We start from the raw sequence: 17,606 nt of genomic DNA on the forward strand, positions 1-17,606 counted from the left end.
TTTTTGTTTTCCTGTGCTTAAAAATCCGAAAAATAGGGGCACCTGTGTGGCTTAGGCGTTAAGGGTCTGCCTTCGGCTCAGGTCATGAGCCCGGGGTCCTGGGATCAAGCCCCACATCGGGCTCCCTGCTTGGCTTCTCCCTCTCCCACTCCCGCTAATTGTGTTCCCTCTCTTGCTGTCTCTCTCTGTCAAATAAGTAAATAAAGTCTTTTAAAAAGATCTGAAAAATATTATTAAAATAAATGAGCAAAAAGATCTCTATATAAAATCACCATGGGTTAAATGAGAATGTATTGAAACTGGTTATCTGCTGTGAAAACAATCAGACATGTTTCTCATTACATTTGAGCTACCCAAAATATTTTATAATACCCATTCTGAAATTGATCTCATGTTTAAAATTTATTTTAGTATCGTTAACAATAATTATCACCATATATAATTATCTGAGTACTTAGGATTATACTTTGAAGGCCCTTAATAAATGTCAGCTTCCTTTCCTCCTTCATATCCTAAACACAAATTAATTCCACTCAAATAAATGTTTTTTTTCTAACAAATCAACCTAAAAGTATATACACATATTAGCCAAATTCAGAATTTATAGTTCAGAGTGAGGAAAAGAACAAAAATAGAGCAGCTGGCATGTGTTTGAAAATACTACTCCTTATTAGGGCATCTCTTCAGAAGATGAGTTACTATAGCTGAATTGAATCTCTATTAACAGTAGTGAATTCCTAAGCCAGACAGCAACAGTAAATAAAAGAACCCATGCTTACATTCATCTGATGGCTTTGCAGACTTGAGAATCATTTCTGGCACCATGATTTTGCATTCAGGAAACAAAGAACATGAAACATTACGTTCCTCAGAATGTTTTTCTTGTGTTATTAAATGAATCAAATAAATGAGATACAGACAAGGAATCTGGATTTCAGCAAGATTCTGGTAACTATAGCTTTCCATGTCTGAAACTTTTGGGGGGACACCTATTCTTTGTGAGAACTTCTTTGCTTTCATTGTTAATGATCAGCAGAGCCAAGTAAACATTTCTTTCTTTTTATTCTTTTTTTAAGAATTTTTATTTATTTACTTGACAGAGAGAGAGAGAGAGAGAAGGCAAAAACAGGCAGAGCAGCAGGCAGAGGGAGAAGCAGGCTCCCTGATGAGCAACCAGCCAGATGTGAGGCTCGATTCTAGGATCCTGAGATAATGACCTGAGCCAAAGGCAGTTGCTTAACCAACTGAGCCACCCAGATACCCCAAGGAAACATTTCTTAAAATGTTTAAAGAGAACACCTTAGCCTTCCTTCCCTGGAGCTACAACTTATTTTTATAAAGGAAAATACTGAGAATCTTCAGAAAGCAGCACTAAACTTAAAATGCAGGGGCACCTGGGTGGCTCAATCGGTTAAACAGCTGACTTTGGCTCAGGTCAAGATCTGTGGGTCCTGGGATTGAGCCCTGTGTCTCGCTTCATGCTCAGCAGGAGTCTGCTTCTCTTCTTCTCCAGCTCCCCCCTGCTCATGCTCTCTCTCTCTCTCTCTCAAATCATTAGAAAAAGTAAAATAAAACATAGAAAATATTTTAGTAAACCAGATTGGCTGGAAGGAGACAAAATAAGTCCTATGGCAAAATAAGACATTCATTTTCCCAAGGTAAGTAAATTATGAAGTCCAAGTTGGTGATCACTTGATTTACTTTATGACTTGCTTTACCTGTGTGACTTTTGGGGAGAAAATCAGAAAAGAATAGCAGAAGGGGATTTAATATCTTGGACATTTTCTTGGCATGATTATTGTCTAAGGACCACATGAATTTTAAAATAATGCCTTAGCGGCGCCTGGGTGGCTCAGTTGGTTGGGCAACTGCTTTCTGCTCAGGTCATGATCCTGGAGTCCCAGGATCGGGTCCCGAGTTCCAGGATCGGGTCCGGCTTCCTGCTTGGCGGGGAGTCTGCTGCTCCAGCTGACCTCTCTCCTCTCGTGCTCTTTCTCCTCTCATGTTCTCTCTCTCTCTCTCATCCTCTCTCTCTCAAATAAATAAATAAAATCTTTTAAAAAAATGCCCTAAAGTCATAGGGAAATTAACTTAATGAAGCACTATCCCATTAGGTGTAAGTGAGTTATAGCTACAGTTTAATTCATGTGTATTATTTTCTTGACAATGGTACAAGGGTAATTTTGTTAGTTTCCATCTATATTTCTTCTTGAGAAATCTGTGATATGCCTTGGAAATTCATTAACTCTTATTAAGTTATTTTGAATCAAACATCCATAAATGTACCTGAAACTTAGAATATTTACATTTTTGCCTATATAATCTTTAAAAATTTTTTTTTAATTTTTTTATAAACATATAATGTATTATTAGCCCCAGGGTTACAGGTCTGTGAAACGTCAGGTTTAGACACTTCACAGCACTCACCATAGCACATACCCTCCCCAATGTCCATAACCTAACCACCCTCTCCATTTCCCCCTTCCTCCGGTCACCATTAGTTTGTTTTGTGAGATTAAGAGTCTCTTACGGTTTGTCTCCCTCCCAATCCCATCTTGTTTCATTTATTTTTTTCCTACCCCCCAAACCTCCCACATTGCATCTCTACTTCCTCGTATCAGGGAGATCATATGATAGTTGTCGTTCTCCGATTGATTTATTTTGCTAAGCATAATACCCTCTAGTTCCATCCATGTCGTCACAAATTGCCTATATAGTCTTGTGGGATAATTCTACTATAAACCTTCTGAAAGGTTTCATTCCCATGATCATAACGAAAGAATTGTTTGAGTTCATTGAGATAAATTGCCGCCCAAAAAAGCCTTCTAACCTGTATTCTGAGTAAGAGTAAGTAAAAGATCTGCTCATTGCCTGAGGAAGAGGTAACTATCAATAGGTAAGAGAGAAGGCAGAGTTTCAACGTTCTCCAGTGAGACAAATCATACTGAGAAGAGTTGAACTAAGTAGTAAATGGTGGCCCAAAACAGGTGAATCTCCAAAATCAATACGATAATCTAGAAATGACCAAATTTTAATCTCAGAATCTTCAAGATGGGTAGTGTGGTTTCAAAGAGTCATATGATGATCTCAGAAATTCTGGTGGGAACATTGACACTGCACACAGCAGGGGGTGACAGACAGTCTTGAAAAACCATCAAAACTAACATGAAGGAGATTCCTGCAAATTCTGGTAACTGCATTTGAAAGGTATCTCACAGTGATTTTACATTATCCAACTGGGCTGGAATTCCAGGGCTGCTCAGCAGTACTTTTATCCTAGTCATTTCCACATTCCTCACCCCAGTATCCTCACTCTCTCCACTCCCTCTGGCCTCCTGTGCGCAGAGATCAAAGGCCTCTGACTCAGGTTCCCTCAGCCTTCATATTACCATTACAATACTCCTCAGGATCCCAACCATATCCTCTCTTCTGTCAAATTCAGGGAGAGAACCATTTTTCCCTCTCTCCAAGAATAACATCAGTGTCCTTGAATTAGACCCTCTGTTCTCTGGGACTCTGCTCTGTTAATTCAAACATTTTGTATTTGTATCTTTCAATCTCTCCATCCAGATGTGCTTTTTCCAAACTTCATCCTGGAAAAATGTACAGATCTCCTTTCTTCTGAGACAGACAGACAGACAGACACACACACACCCCATTTACTCCTGGTACTGTAAGGGCCTATTTAACCAGAGCAGCTCCATCCAGTTAAACAGTGATTTTGTTGTTTATGCAGTAAAACTTAAACTGACCCTGCCCCCCCCCCCCCCCCCCCTGCGCAGGGAACTTGTTTAAAAATAAGTCCTGGAAACCAGTCCCAGGTAACAAAGCCCAAATACAGGGGTGGGTCAGGCCAGGTGGAGGTATCCAATCAGTGGGGACGCATACTGTCTCCCTAGCTACCAAGGAGTATGGGCCCCACCCTTTGGGCACCTTTTGGGTGCCAATTCTGACCAAGCTGATAGGCTAGTTCAAATATCTACTATAGGGTAAACTGTAATTCAATTGATTCAATTGGTCATTTACGTGTGACTTAGCATGACTGTGCAGCTTTCTCTGTGTGTTACAATCTCATTGCCCACCTGTGCGTGGCAGGCCCAACCACATGGCCTTTGCCCTTAAAAGCTAGTCTGTAAGGCAGAGAGAGGTCACCTCTTTGCAAGAGACAGCCCTGGCCAGTCAGTTTGATTCTTGATGCTTGGCACAAAATAAAGCTTTGCTTGACCTTCGCTTTGTATCAGTCTCGCTCCTTTGATTATGGACCCAACACTACTGCCTCCATTATGATGTCTGGTACATAAAAAATATTTTATGAATTTTGCAAGGATGAATGAAAGGATTGCTCATACTGGTTGTTTCCCTTCCTGATGCTAAGCTTTCTGAAGAGAAGGTCAAAATAATTTATTCTATGTATTCATCCTTCCAGCCCAGACCCATGTGTTTAAATAGGCTTTGGGGCAGTAGGGGCAGCCTCATGCTATCCCAATGTAACCCCTCTACCTCCATGCCCCTGAGTTCCTACCCAGTCTCTGCTGTTCTAGTTCCTTCCATCCATGACAAGAATCCCATCCCAAATCTGATGGGGAGTAATTAAGTGGGTGTGGATGAGATGACTGTTACAGAGAGAAAGTTGAGATGAATGATGGCATGGAGAGTGGGCTGTGGCCCACGCTGAATCCCATGCCCACCCAAGGCATGCTCTATCCTCCCTCCTAACTCGTAAATCTATTCAAACTTAAGGTCAGGAAGAATGCTTCGGTTCCCCAGTCCAATGGTCTACTCTCACTCCCCAGACCGTTCCATCTTTCTGTAGGATTCACCAGCCTCTCTACAAAGTTCTCTCCTCTCCTGGGGTTCAGTTTCTCTTTGTCTTTACCCTTCACTCTTTTTGGATCCTGGTCCTCCCCTCCCCACTTCTTCATGTTCTCCCTCTTCTCTTAGTAGTTATTCCTGAATCAGGGCGTTTCACCTTGCCTTGATTTCATCTTCAGTGCATTCCTTTCTTCCATTTCCGCAGCTCTTTCTCTACCTCCCTGCATCATCCTCTGTCATTTCCTCTGTTAGCCCCACACTGACCTCCTGGCTTTCTCCCTGGTTTTTACACCTGGCTTCCATTTAAACTTCCAGTAGCATAACTTTGTTTCTTCTAGTCTCTTATTTAAAACATCTCCATCAAACTGTGAGCAAAGTCCCTTAAAGGGCTTCTAAAAGACCTGGCCTCATCTTTTTTTTTCTAAATGTATTGCCCACTGCAACCCTTTCATACACCTTTGCTTTCACCCAACTGTGTCTGTCAGCCGGGACCATTTATTGATAAATAAATAAACGTGTGTGTGTGTGTGTATGTTTCTCCCTATTTTTCCTTTCCTCTTTCCACAAAATTATTAGCCTTTTAATAATTTCCACAAAATTATTTTATGCTCCCTTGCTTCAAGGATTTTTGCAAGAATATAGGGCAGCCAGAAGGCAGTTTTGACTCTCGTCGTTTCTAAATGCCTAAACTCTAAAACGGATAATGCTAATTATCTGCAGAGTCAGGAGAAGGCTCTGCAGGGCCTATAGCCCAGGATGGAACCTGCAGGAACCCTGGTCCTGATCCAGGAGCCCTGCTGTGGCACAAAAAGAGAGCAAGAATATGCAAGGAGCGTCATGTAACCAGAAGGCATTTTTTGTACATGTTGAGATTCTTTTTTACTCAGAAGGGGTGTGCGTCCTTTAGAGGTCACAGAAACTTTTGTTTATCCATCTCCATGCGAGATATGTTTCCTTACAAAATACTGGCAATAGTCCCCAAATTTTTGTGTTTGCAGCAAGTTGTCAGTAGTAGAGAGCTTGATCTAACAGGAATTTAGAGAAAAAGATACTGGTAAATGCTGGAGTAACAAGGGACAACTCAGAGTTAAAGGGTCTTGAGCAGGGTCCTGAAGGGAAGGATTAGACAGAGAAAAATGAAATTTGGGATGGGGAAAATTTTTAGAAAGGTACAGAGTATCATTAAAAAAACAAATGACGGGCACCTGGGTGGCTCAGTTGGCTGAGCCACTGCCTTTGGCTCAGGTCATGATCCTGAAGTCCCGGGATCAAGTCCCACGTCGGGCTCCCAGCTCTATGGGGAGTCTGCTTCTCCCTCTGACCTTCTCCCCTCTCATGCTCTCTCTCACTCCCTCTCTCATTCTCAAATAAATAAATAAAATCTTTAAAAACAAAAAACAAAAACAAAAAACAAATGACAAATAGCATGGAGGACAAGGGGACATGGAGAGGAGAAGGGAGTTGAGGGAAATTGGAAGGGGAGGTGAACCATGAGAGACTATGGACTCTGAAAAACAATCTGAGGGTTTTGAAGGGGCGGGGGGTGGGAGGTTGGGGGAACCAGGTGGTGGGTATTAGAGAGGGCACAGATTGCATGGAGCACTGGGTGTAGTGCAAAAATAATGAACACTGTTATGCTGAAAATAAATTTGAAAAATTAAAAAAAAAACAAATGAATTTTCAGTACATTCTTAGTACATGATAATAGATTCTTAATTGTTTGAAAATTATAAAACCGTCCTACAACATTTTCCATAATTTAATCAATGGTTTAGCCATTAACATATTAATCTAATAAAGTATCTTCAGCTGTTAATGATATAATAAATAATAATTTTATTAAATGGTTAGACCATATTATTTACCAATTCTGCATGTGCTCTCATCCTGAGACACAGCTCTTAGACCAATCTGATTTCCCACTTCTTTTGGTAACGTGCAAAGTGGCTTGAGTTTACTACATTTGGTGCTTGCTTTGTATTTTCTCATTTGGTTCTTTGGTTCATGTTTATTTCAAGTGTGAATAATTTCCTTCTCCTGGGAACGACAATTTTAATTTTGAAATACCTACTATGGCTGGTGTAGTACTAGAGATACAGTTATTCAATAATGTAAGATGGAGTAAATTGAGCAATTTCTAGTCTATGAAGCTGATGTTATTTTACATTTGTAGATGTTTTCTTCATAAAAGCTAAAAGTTCTAAGCAGAAATCACAGTCTCAGATGCACAGTGTTTATTTGATCTAAAATCTGTCCTAAGGTGATCTGTTTCTCATAGTAAGGTGGACTATCCATTAAAGAAATCTTTTATATGATTTTAGGATGCATGCATTTCCCAGGGGAGTAAGCACTCATCATTTTCAACATTTATCGGTATGCTGATAAGATTCCCTCTATCCTGGAATGGGCTTCCTTGTAAAACATTACTGATTTTTTTAAAAAATATTTTTATTTATTTGTTTGACAGATAGAGAGAGATCACAACTAGGCAGAGCAGCAGGCAGAGAGAGGGGGAAGCAGGCTCCCCGCTGAGCAGAGAGCCCGAGGTGGGGCTCGGCTTAACCTGCTGAGCTACCCAGGCACTCCACTGGTTTATTTTTTAATGCACAGGACTCACCTCTTCAAAGAAGTCTTTCAAGATTTCATGAGAGTGGATCACACTCTCTTCTCCCTCTGTACCACAGTGATAATTGGATAGTTGCTCTTTCTGAACTGGAAGATTTATATGTAACTCACTCTTTTCTATTTTGATATCTTTGAAGGCAGCAACAGGGTTTCATCCATCTCTAATATTCAGCTCCTAGCCCAGTTCTAGCACAGAGTCTATCATACATTAGCAACAGGACTGTGCTTAAATGTTTGTTGAACCTTATTTCAAACTCTTCTTTTTTGCACAGTGGGTTAAGAGCAGAGGCTTTGGTACCTGGAAGCCTGGGCTTACATTCTGCGCCAATCACTTACAATGGGAACTTGAGCAAATTACCTAATCACTGTATGCCTTAGTTTCTCCAGTTTCAAAATGGGAATAAAAGTAATGGTACTTACAAGTTTGTTGTGACCAATAAAGAAGTGAAATTATGTGTACATATACATGCATGTATATAACTGAAGAGTGCATTGAAAAGGCTCTAGAATGTAACTCTATCAATAGGTTTATTCACTTAGACACATTTTTATGATACTAATAATTATACTTGTAGGTAATTGCAAGGGTGTCATTTAGGGATGGTCCCTCACAAATGTATAGATGCTTCTCAAAAATGCCTTTATTTTTAAGTAAGGAGGGGATTACCACTGGGGGAATGTCATATAGTTAGTCTATGAGTGAGGGACCAAATCCTCACAGTACACAGGATGGGCCTCTAAACCTGCATAAGCTAAAATCTATCTTGAGTTCTAAAGCCTAGCATTAAGTTTACTCAGAGCTTCATTCAGTTCCAAAATATTTTCTTATAATTTTCCTTTCTTTCACTACTTCATGTTTTAATCTAATTCAGCTAGTACTTACTGAATAGGTATTTAGCTAGGTATGTGAATCGCCTAAAGACATTTGCCAGAGGTAACACCTAGAGTCATTGGAAATGTCCTGTTTGTGTCACTTTCCTATTAAAAAAATACATATTTAAAGAAGTTCTTTTCATTATGAATAAACAGTGTGGTACAGATGATTTAAAAGTATTAATATTATTTATAATTGAAATATCCCATAGGAGTAATTATACATAATTGAAGAGACTAGTAAATTATATATAAGAATAATTATATATATAATTAAAGAGCATAGTAAATACTCTTCATAGTAAATATACCTATGTGAGTATATGTGTGTGTGCATAAAATTTACTATGCTCTTCAATTTGTTGAAAAAAATTTTATTTGATTTCGAAGACACAAATATACTCCTTTGAGCAAGTAAAAGGCTATAAAAGCAAAAACAAAAAAACTGATGTGTTTGTAATCAATCACTCTAAAAAGAGCTGATTAAACTTTACTTCACATTTTCCTGATTATCTGTTGTGGGTGTGATAGAGGAGAGAGAAATTGTAACCCAGGCTGTCTGGATTAGAGGTTCACCATAAGAGAAGCCCTAGCTTAATCAGTCTTTTTTTTTTTTTCATATTAAAATAACTAAACATTTACATGAAACATAATACATTCTAGTCCAAAGAATACACAGCTTGTTTTAAACTATGAGTAAGGCTGTTTTCTTCTCCACGGAACAGGGAGAAAAACAAGGCCATGCACTGAGACAAAGAGGCACGATGACCAAGGTTTGTCACCCTTTGTCATTTGCTTTAGACAGATAGAAGAATGAGAATAGGTTCTCAAATAACAGGTAAAGTTAGGATATAGAAAAAGAGACATAAAACTTTATACCTGGAAAGTTCGTAGGAGGACATCTAGTCCAACCCACCCTGTATATAAGCAAATTGAGTCCTGCAGAGATGAAGTAAAAGTTGATTCACTGAGTCACCTTGGAATAGGATTGTTTTGTTAGCTTGGTTTTGGGACCCTGTGTCTTTTTTTGCTCCCTTACACTGCAACCTAATCCCCTCAAGTAGGTTATTCCATGGAAGTTATTAACAATGCATCTTTTAGGAAGGTAAATATTATTTGAAATACAACAATGAGCACAAATGGAATAACATTTAAAGTAATAAAGCAAAGAGGCTAAGTGTTTCCATGACACCCATATGAACCTATCACCTACAAAGCCGTGTAGCAAGTACAGTTCCTGTGTAAAATTACTGCTGTGTTTTATTCTAAGAAAATATAATTCGGGGCGCCTGGGTGGCTCAGTGGGTTAAGCCGCTGCCTTCGGCTCAGGTCATGATCTCGGGGTCCTGGGATCGAGTCCCGCATCGGGCTCTCTGCTTGGCAGGGAGCCTGCTTCATCCTCTCTCTCTCTGCCTGCCTCTCTGCCTACTTGTGATCTCTCTCTGTCAAATAAATAAAATTAAAAAAAAAAAAAGAAAAAGAAAATATAATTCTATGTAACTAGTGAATAATAGAGAGGGAACTAACTATAGGGGACAAATAAAAGAAGAGAGACTATGAATAGTTAGATAAAGAAGATAAATTATCCGCTAAACCTCACAGAGGAAGCACAGGTTGATCAAAGAACATTTCCATTTCATCTAAGTGGTGAAGGATTTTCAAATCTGGTGGTGAAAGCCTTATCCACACCCCACACTGTAAACTATCATTACACTGATACCAAAAACCAAGAAGCATCACCATTAAAAATAAGACAAATCAAACAACACAAATGAACAATGCCTCCTACTCCTCAGGAAGAAGTCTGACCCTAGGAAAAGAAAAGATTCTCCTTTGCAATGAACAGCTCATCTCAGTGGGACAGCATAGCAGCTGATCCAATACAGAGACACTCGAGAATCTAGGTTCATCCTGTGATTCTCAGAAAGACAAACCTCTGCTGAAATAGCTGTGCACTCCAGTTCAGTTTTTCAATGGCTCAATTTCCTACCTTGATTGTTAAATAAGTACACTAGAATGCACGTTTTAAAATAGATACTCTCCAGAATGCCAAGGTAACTATAAAAAGAATTTCATGAAAGTTTTTTGGCATGAGTAAATTTTGTTACAACAAGACTTGTGCTGCTAGGAAACAAAAATATGGAGCGAATGGTTATAACAGGAGAAAGAAGTGCTGGCAATTTAAATCAATCCAATATTTCACTTACCTTTAGTTTTCCACAGTACTGAGCATAGTAATGAATTATCTGGTATGTCTGTTCAAATATTATGTAATTTGGGGCAATTTAAAAAGTATTTCGTAGCACAGAAAGAACCATCCTCCTTGCTGTGTTTGCTTTTTTCTATATACCTTGAGGACATGAAGCTTTTAAGGTTATAATATAAGCAGCAGAAAATATCTGAAACTCAAATTTGTATTAAGACATTCTTTGCACAAATCCACTGACCCATTTTTCTAAAGTAAAAATAAGTGCTGGGGTTTTAACTTGCACTGAAAACACAATTACAGTTCAATAATTATGTTCATACAGTACCTTGAAGACTATATTTCAAGTTGCACAACTGACCTTCTTTTCCATAAAAATATAGATAGAACCTAAATTATAGGTAGTTATATTATGGAACATTTTGAAAAGGAGAATCCTGTTGCTTTTCTTGCATATAAATCAATTTGGATCTTTAATACTTCTTTGCATTTCCTTGCATATTTATAAATATGGCTTTACTTTTTTTTTTTTTAAACTTATGAAAAGTATCTGACCACTTTACAGATCGACAAATGGTACCAAGTTAGACAGCTGTACAGGAAAAAAACATAAATAAACGCACACATGTAACAGATCTTTAGAGACAGAAAAATAAACTTTTGCAGAGAAGAATCCGTACACTCTACCATCACTCACAGGCCATAGCACGAGGATCCATTTTTGTCTCTCCAGCAAGAACTCGAGGTGTCCAAATGGAATTCACTTCACTCACCTGTCTGGCTTAGCTGGGATGTGCTCCTACTCCTTCTAGACACGATGGCAACCACTCTGGCACTCAGGCTGGATCTCCTCTTCTTTCCACCTGCTCCGACTGTACCCACGGCTGTGTCGGACTGACTGCCGTCATTATGCTCCAGTGTATACATCTCCCCACTCACACTGGTGCTCTTCATGATGGCTCTTCCTGAAGTCCCCATCCGTCTGCCTTGCATTTTAGGGGTAAATGAACTATATTTACAAAGTAAAAACATATACGCATCCATAAATTACAGGTCAGCATAACTGAAGCTCGAAACCTAATTTATTTTGAAATAATCCAGGCAATTTTTTTTGGGTGGGGGTGGGGAGTCAATTGAGTAGTAGTCTTATAGCTATGATTGACTAGATCTGAGCTTAAAACAATAGTAATTCCATACAGGAATCTATGAACTTTTAGTAAGAAGAAATGCAACCAATGTTATTTACAGGGAGGTTAATGTTACTAAGTTTATAGTTACTAATGTTACTTTCAGAGAAAAACAAAAATATTTAAATCAATTAGACCAGTTCATATACACTCCTCAGAAAAAAATATTATTAAAAATGGATATTCTGGATTTGCCATACAAGATGAAAAAATGAAAACAGTTATCTGTTCTAGTTCCAACTAACAGAGAGCTCTTGCTATTTGATATCTCTTGCTTTATGAGTTTGGACAGACTACTAATGAGCCCCCCCACCGCAAAATCACATTTCCTTCCTTCCTTCCTTGTCCTCTCATGTTGTATCTCTCCCAAATTTCAACTCATTTTTCCCTGTTAGCATTTCAATTTCACATGCTCAGGCTGAGATGTTTCTTTTTTCTTCCCTATCAGAACTTCCTTATCTATGTTCCTGGATTATACTAATTTATCTGAGTAAATTACTGTACGTCTCTCCTAAGTGAGAAAATTACTGTTGAGACTTTCAGACAACATGGAAGGTTGGTGGGGAAAAAAACCGTCTCTAACTTGCCAAAGTAAACGTATGTCTGTGAGTTGGGGAGAGAGGTAGGGCAAACAAGTTGGGAGTCACAGATGTCAGGATTCTTCATATCTTTTAAATTATACTGCATATGCAGTTATATTATCCATCTAAACTGGCCTCTTTTGGTCCAATTAAGACCTGGTTTGCTATATCTGAAATGACCCTCTTTATTTTATGGTTCCTTAAAATATCTGCAAAAATGGCTTACATGACTCTCACCACCACCTTGATTTTCTATTTCTTGTTTTGAAGTACAAAATACATTAATAGAGCATCTTTTAATAGTGATGACATTCAATACTCAAGTTGACATAAATCCTAATATGGTTAGAAATGATGGAACAGAAATTCTTGGGATCACGTAACGTTTTTGTGGTCACATGAGTGTTTCAGTAGAAAGGGAAATTGACATGGGATGAGTTCAGAAAGAGTGAGATTGTGGAAGCCTTAGAAGTTACGGAAAAGAAACAAGACTGTTTGATCCTTAGGATGCTTCCATGAACTGAATTGAAAAATGAGACCCCTATTTGAAAGGAATCATTTGGAATTTTTAACCCCTAGCTGTATTACCTGAATTGGTCCACATCATTAATATTAAAATTTGTATTCTTTCAATTTATTCTAATCAGCTTTCCCTTAACTCAACGTTTGTAAAGCCATGTGCAAACCTGGTAGTTTTGCTATGCACTTTATGCAAACTCTTTTTCGAAACATTAATGAAGATGGTATTACATATAGCTGGTTCAAAACTGATTCCTGTGGAGTTTTTATTCCCAATTCCAGTTGACCTTCTTTTCTGAGAAATATTACAATAGATTTCTTCTGTGTCCTCACAATTTATTTCAATGCATCACCTAAATCTGTCACCTCTCCTTAAGTCCACTCTTACTACCTGCTTTTCCTATGATTTTAGTTGCAGACTTCCACTGGAGGATATGAAGCAATGTCACAATTTGTTCAGTTTTGCAGTGATCATGTCCATCTTCAATCAAATGCTGGTGACTGAGAAGTCAGTAGTTTTTCCCTCTCATCACTCTTTTTAGAACACTTGTGGCAGGGTTATTGAAAACTTCTTTTCTGATGATTTTATTTTTACCTTAATAAAGTCTGGATAAACTAGAATCTACCTTTTCTCTCCCAATTATTTCCACAAAATTGAATTCTATTATAACTCTCAATTTGTATCTTAAAAGTTATTTCACAAAAATACTACTGTAAAATATTCAGGAATGTTCTTTGGGCTATAGAAAAGTTTAAAAGCATAGGGAAATGTCTTCAATAGTACTTCTATTCTGAAAATGTATTTGAGATGAACTAGGAAGATTCAAAATTTTTTTCATGGACATTTAGTCACAGCAATGAAATGTTCCACTATCTGAAAAAATTCTGGAAGGCAGCTATGCTCACCACTATACCACCAACATACTTTGTTGACAAAAATTATGAAAAAATTTAAGGAAATCTGTATAGTGATGGCCATTCATGGAGTTAAGAAGTTATAGTAAAATGATTTTGGGGAATAAGTGCTGTAGTTTTTCTTCAAAAAGTAAAATATTTTATTTAGAATTTTAAAAGCATTCTTATACGATATAAAGAATTTGGAATATCATAATGTTCAGTGAGAACATGTGAAGGCATTTTCAGTTCTGTTTACCTAATTGAGGGGAGAGGTTTCTGGAGTGTAATCAGCTTACTTTAATCCAAGTGAAGGTTACTGTTTTAGTACAAATAAGCTTTCTATTCCCCTATCCTTTTATTTGTTCTGCTTCCATTGCCTGGAAAACTATTCCTGTCACTCAGTTTAATTTAGTGCCTGAATACTTCAGGATGTACTTTAATGCTTTCTGCTTTATAAAGTTCCTGAGAGTCTCTCTAGTATCATGACTCCCGTTTCCCAGCCCTCTGTTTTCTAGTTTCCATTGGTTGTATTCAGATTTGGATATTTTATATCAGCATGCACCTTATGCATCACTAGATTTGCCATAGCGCCCTCCCATTGCTGAGTGAACTAAAGATTTATGAAAAGGAAGTAAAACAAAAAGTGATGTCATTATAAAAATGGACTATGATATAGTCCATCTTTAAAAATCAATCAAACAAAATAAACCCTACCTTTCTTCTTTGATATTCCCTCTCCCTCCGGCTACTGACTTTGGCTAAAAATCTCCTCAAGCAGTTGACTGTATGTCCTCTCTTCCTATTCTAACCTGAACTAATTTAAATCAGGCTTTGTCCCTATTACTTCACCAAAGTTGCCCCCCCCCCCTTTTAAAAATTTTATTTATCTGAGATAGAGAGAGAGAGCACACACAAAGGGAGAGGGAGAAGCAGACTTCTGGTTGAGCAGAGAGCCCAACATGGGACTCAGTCCCCCCACCCCCAGCCCTGAGATCATGACCTGAGCTGAAAGGCAGATGCTTAACTGACTTTTTTAAAAGTCACCAGTGACCTTACATGGCAAAATCTTATCACTGCACAGTCCTTACCCTTTTGACCTCTCAATAAATCATGTATGTGGCAAAACATTTGATTCTACGATCAGGGAACACTTGATTCTCATGATCTCACTGTGCCTCACTGAAAAGAACTTTATTTTCTTTCATCACTAAATACTGGAGTTCTTCAGTGTTTAGCCCTCTGACCTATATTCCTCCATATGAGACTGACTGCCTAGATGTCTCAGTCTGGTCTTGGGCTTTACATATTATCCATGTGCTGCAAATTCCAGTTGTTTTTCTCCACCTGTACTCAGTCCTGAACTCCAGATTTAGATAGTCAGCTGTCAGTGGACATTGCTGTTTGGATCGGTCTCTCAAAAATAACATGTTCAGGGGCGCCTGGGTGGCTCAGTGGATTAAAGCCTCTGCCTTCAGCTCAGGTCATGATCCCAGGGTCCTGGGATCAAGCCCCACATTAGGCTCTCTGCTCAGCAGGAAGCCTGCTTCCTCCTCTCTCTCTGCCTGACTCTCTGCCTACTTGTGATCTCTGTCTGTTAAATAAATAAATAAAATCTTTAAAAAAATATACATTCAACCCAACAGAAAAACTGCCCTATAGCTTATCTTTCATATCACACTCAAGATACTCCATTTCCCCAATTGCTCAGAGGAATAATTTCACCCTAGAAAAAAATTCTAATGTGGATTTGAGACCACGAAAAAAAAGTACTTTACTTTTTATGCCTTCCTTGAGCATTATCTAACAAGCCCACTTTAAAGGTCATTTGACCTCCAGGGAAATGTAAAATTTTTGACTGTTTACTCTGACAGTATTATGATCCAAACATTTTACAACTCTTTAAAGTGAGATGATAACTTGAATAAAACTGATAAGGAGCAAAGGATTACTATGTAGAAGATAGAGTAACTCCAAAGGTTATGGTTTTATGATCTAGAGAATATTACCTAGTTTTGAACCTAAATTCATAATCTTATTCTAGCATTCATTCTTTTTTCAATGACTGTTATTTTGTGTGTGTGTGTGTGTGTGTGTGTGTGTGTGTGTGTCTGTGTCTGTGTGTGTGTATACCTGAGTTTCTTGGATCATCTTTACAATCAGTTTATCATCCTGTTGGTTTTCTCACTAACGAGTTAAAATTTCAACATATGCTATCCATTTTTTTATTATTATGTTTTAATGTTGAGAATTATGTTCTGATTGCTTTGGGGAGTCCCATCAAAATGTCTACATGGACACCCTGCTGGATACAATTAAACGATTTTGTTGGAGCAGGGCACCCATGGACTCCTTAAACTCAAGATTGCCTTTAATCAAGTGGCAAATAAACAGGGACTTTCAATTTCTGCTTCTTTTATTCTGACTCTGGTTTTCTATGTTTCTTTATTTTGCTTGTTTGTTTCTGGTTCTTTGTAAATTGGCTCTTATTTTGCTTGTTGAGCAAAGAGCTCATTAGTTCAAAGAGCTAAGAGCACATTCCTCACTAACGGCACCAACAATGAGGAAAACCATCCTTGGAATTAAATCTGTTGGGTGGCAGAAATCAGGATATATTACAAGTTGAGTGGCAAATGATAAAAAATTTGGCTTGTTAGTCTTTTTACATATCTGTCTGCCGGGCACTAAAAGTTCACATCGCTCATGAAAATGTCTTGTGCATACTGAAAAAAGAACTGCTCTTTAAAGTCTGGGTTTGGGTTTTCAGTGTTAATTTTGGTCCTATGGCTAAGTGTAAAACTGAGTTGCTAGTTCTTTTTGAATGCTTAAAAAGTATTTTTGATTGATAATAAAAATCTCTTACTTTCTGTGTACCTTAGGGATAGCTGTCCAGGCAGATAGATTGATTGATCTATACAGATGAGTATGTACTTGTATAATTCTAATATAGGTAACTAAAGATTCCCTAGAGGAAAAAAAGAAACTGAAATTCCGAAACTTTGAATATGAGAACCTTTTAAGAAAAAAAAAATTCAAGAAATTGCTAACTCAGAAGAATTTTAATATAAGAATTTAAATCCACAGGGCACCTGGGTGGCTCAGTGGGTTAAGCCTCTGCCTTCGGCTCAGGTCATGATCCAGGGGTCCTGGGATGGAGCCCTGCAGCGGGCTCTCTGCTCAGCACAGGGCCTGCTTCCCCATCCCCACCCCCACCTGGCTCTCTGCCTGCTTGTGATCTCTCTCTCTGTCAAATAAATAAAAACAAGAACAAAAAAACAAACAAACAAAAAAACCCATTGGTGATTGGTTCTATACTAGAAACAAAAGTGGCATATATTTTAAAATACATGGATAGATATTCAAGGTAATAGCTGTGTTTTTATTTATCAAAGGAAAAGAAGGAAATCATTTCTTACAGTAAAGCAACTGGAAGGTGGATGAAGATAGTAAAAGACAGAACTTGAATGGATACCTTAAAGTGTAGAAGGTTTGAGGGAAAGTGAATTATTTGCCCTGCTTCATTGTGGTTATAAACAATAAGTCTGAAGAGTAAAAATAAATAAATAAATAAATAAAACTTTGACAAACTGGTTTTCATTTTATGTAAATCTTCATGATATAATAAGAAAGGTGTGTGAGTCATTTACTGACAAAGTTATATTCATGCAACATTAGAATTAGGTTTTCTGTTAAAATGATTAGTTGATCTTAGAATATTTAGTTGAGAGCAAATTTCATTTAATCAGAAGCAGCAAGAGGACCATTAAAGAACAAGAGTTCTACTTTACAGGTAGAACCAAAACCTACAAAACCTGCATAGGAAACTGGTCTAGTATTTGTTCTATGGCTTACTGGATCCTAGAACTACAGATAATAAAAAAGTTCATATCCTGAACTTAGCAGAATTTT

General features: G+C 37.9%; 1 protein-coding gene across 1 annotated transcript in view; it reads right to left on the minus strand.

Moving 5' to 3' along the window:
- Positions 1-17,606, minus strand: part of RIMS1 (regulating synaptic membrane exocytosis 1) — a 492,355-nt gene that overhangs the window by 62,976 nt on the left and 411,773 nt on the right. Inside the window, exon 25 of the mRNA XM_059401539.1 lies at positions 11,290-11,525. Coding sequence (XP_059257522.1) covers positions 11,290-11,525 — 236 coding nt within the window. The remainder of the gene's footprint in view (positions 1-11,289; positions 11,526-17,606) is intronic.

The sequence above is a fragment of the Mustela nigripes genome, chromosome 5 (assembly GCF_022355385.1).
Source record: "Mustela nigripes isolate SB6536 chromosome 5, MUSNIG.SB6536, whole genome shotgun sequence".
NCBI lineage: Eukaryota > Metazoa > Chordata > Mammalia > Carnivora > Mustelidae > Mustela > Mustela nigripes.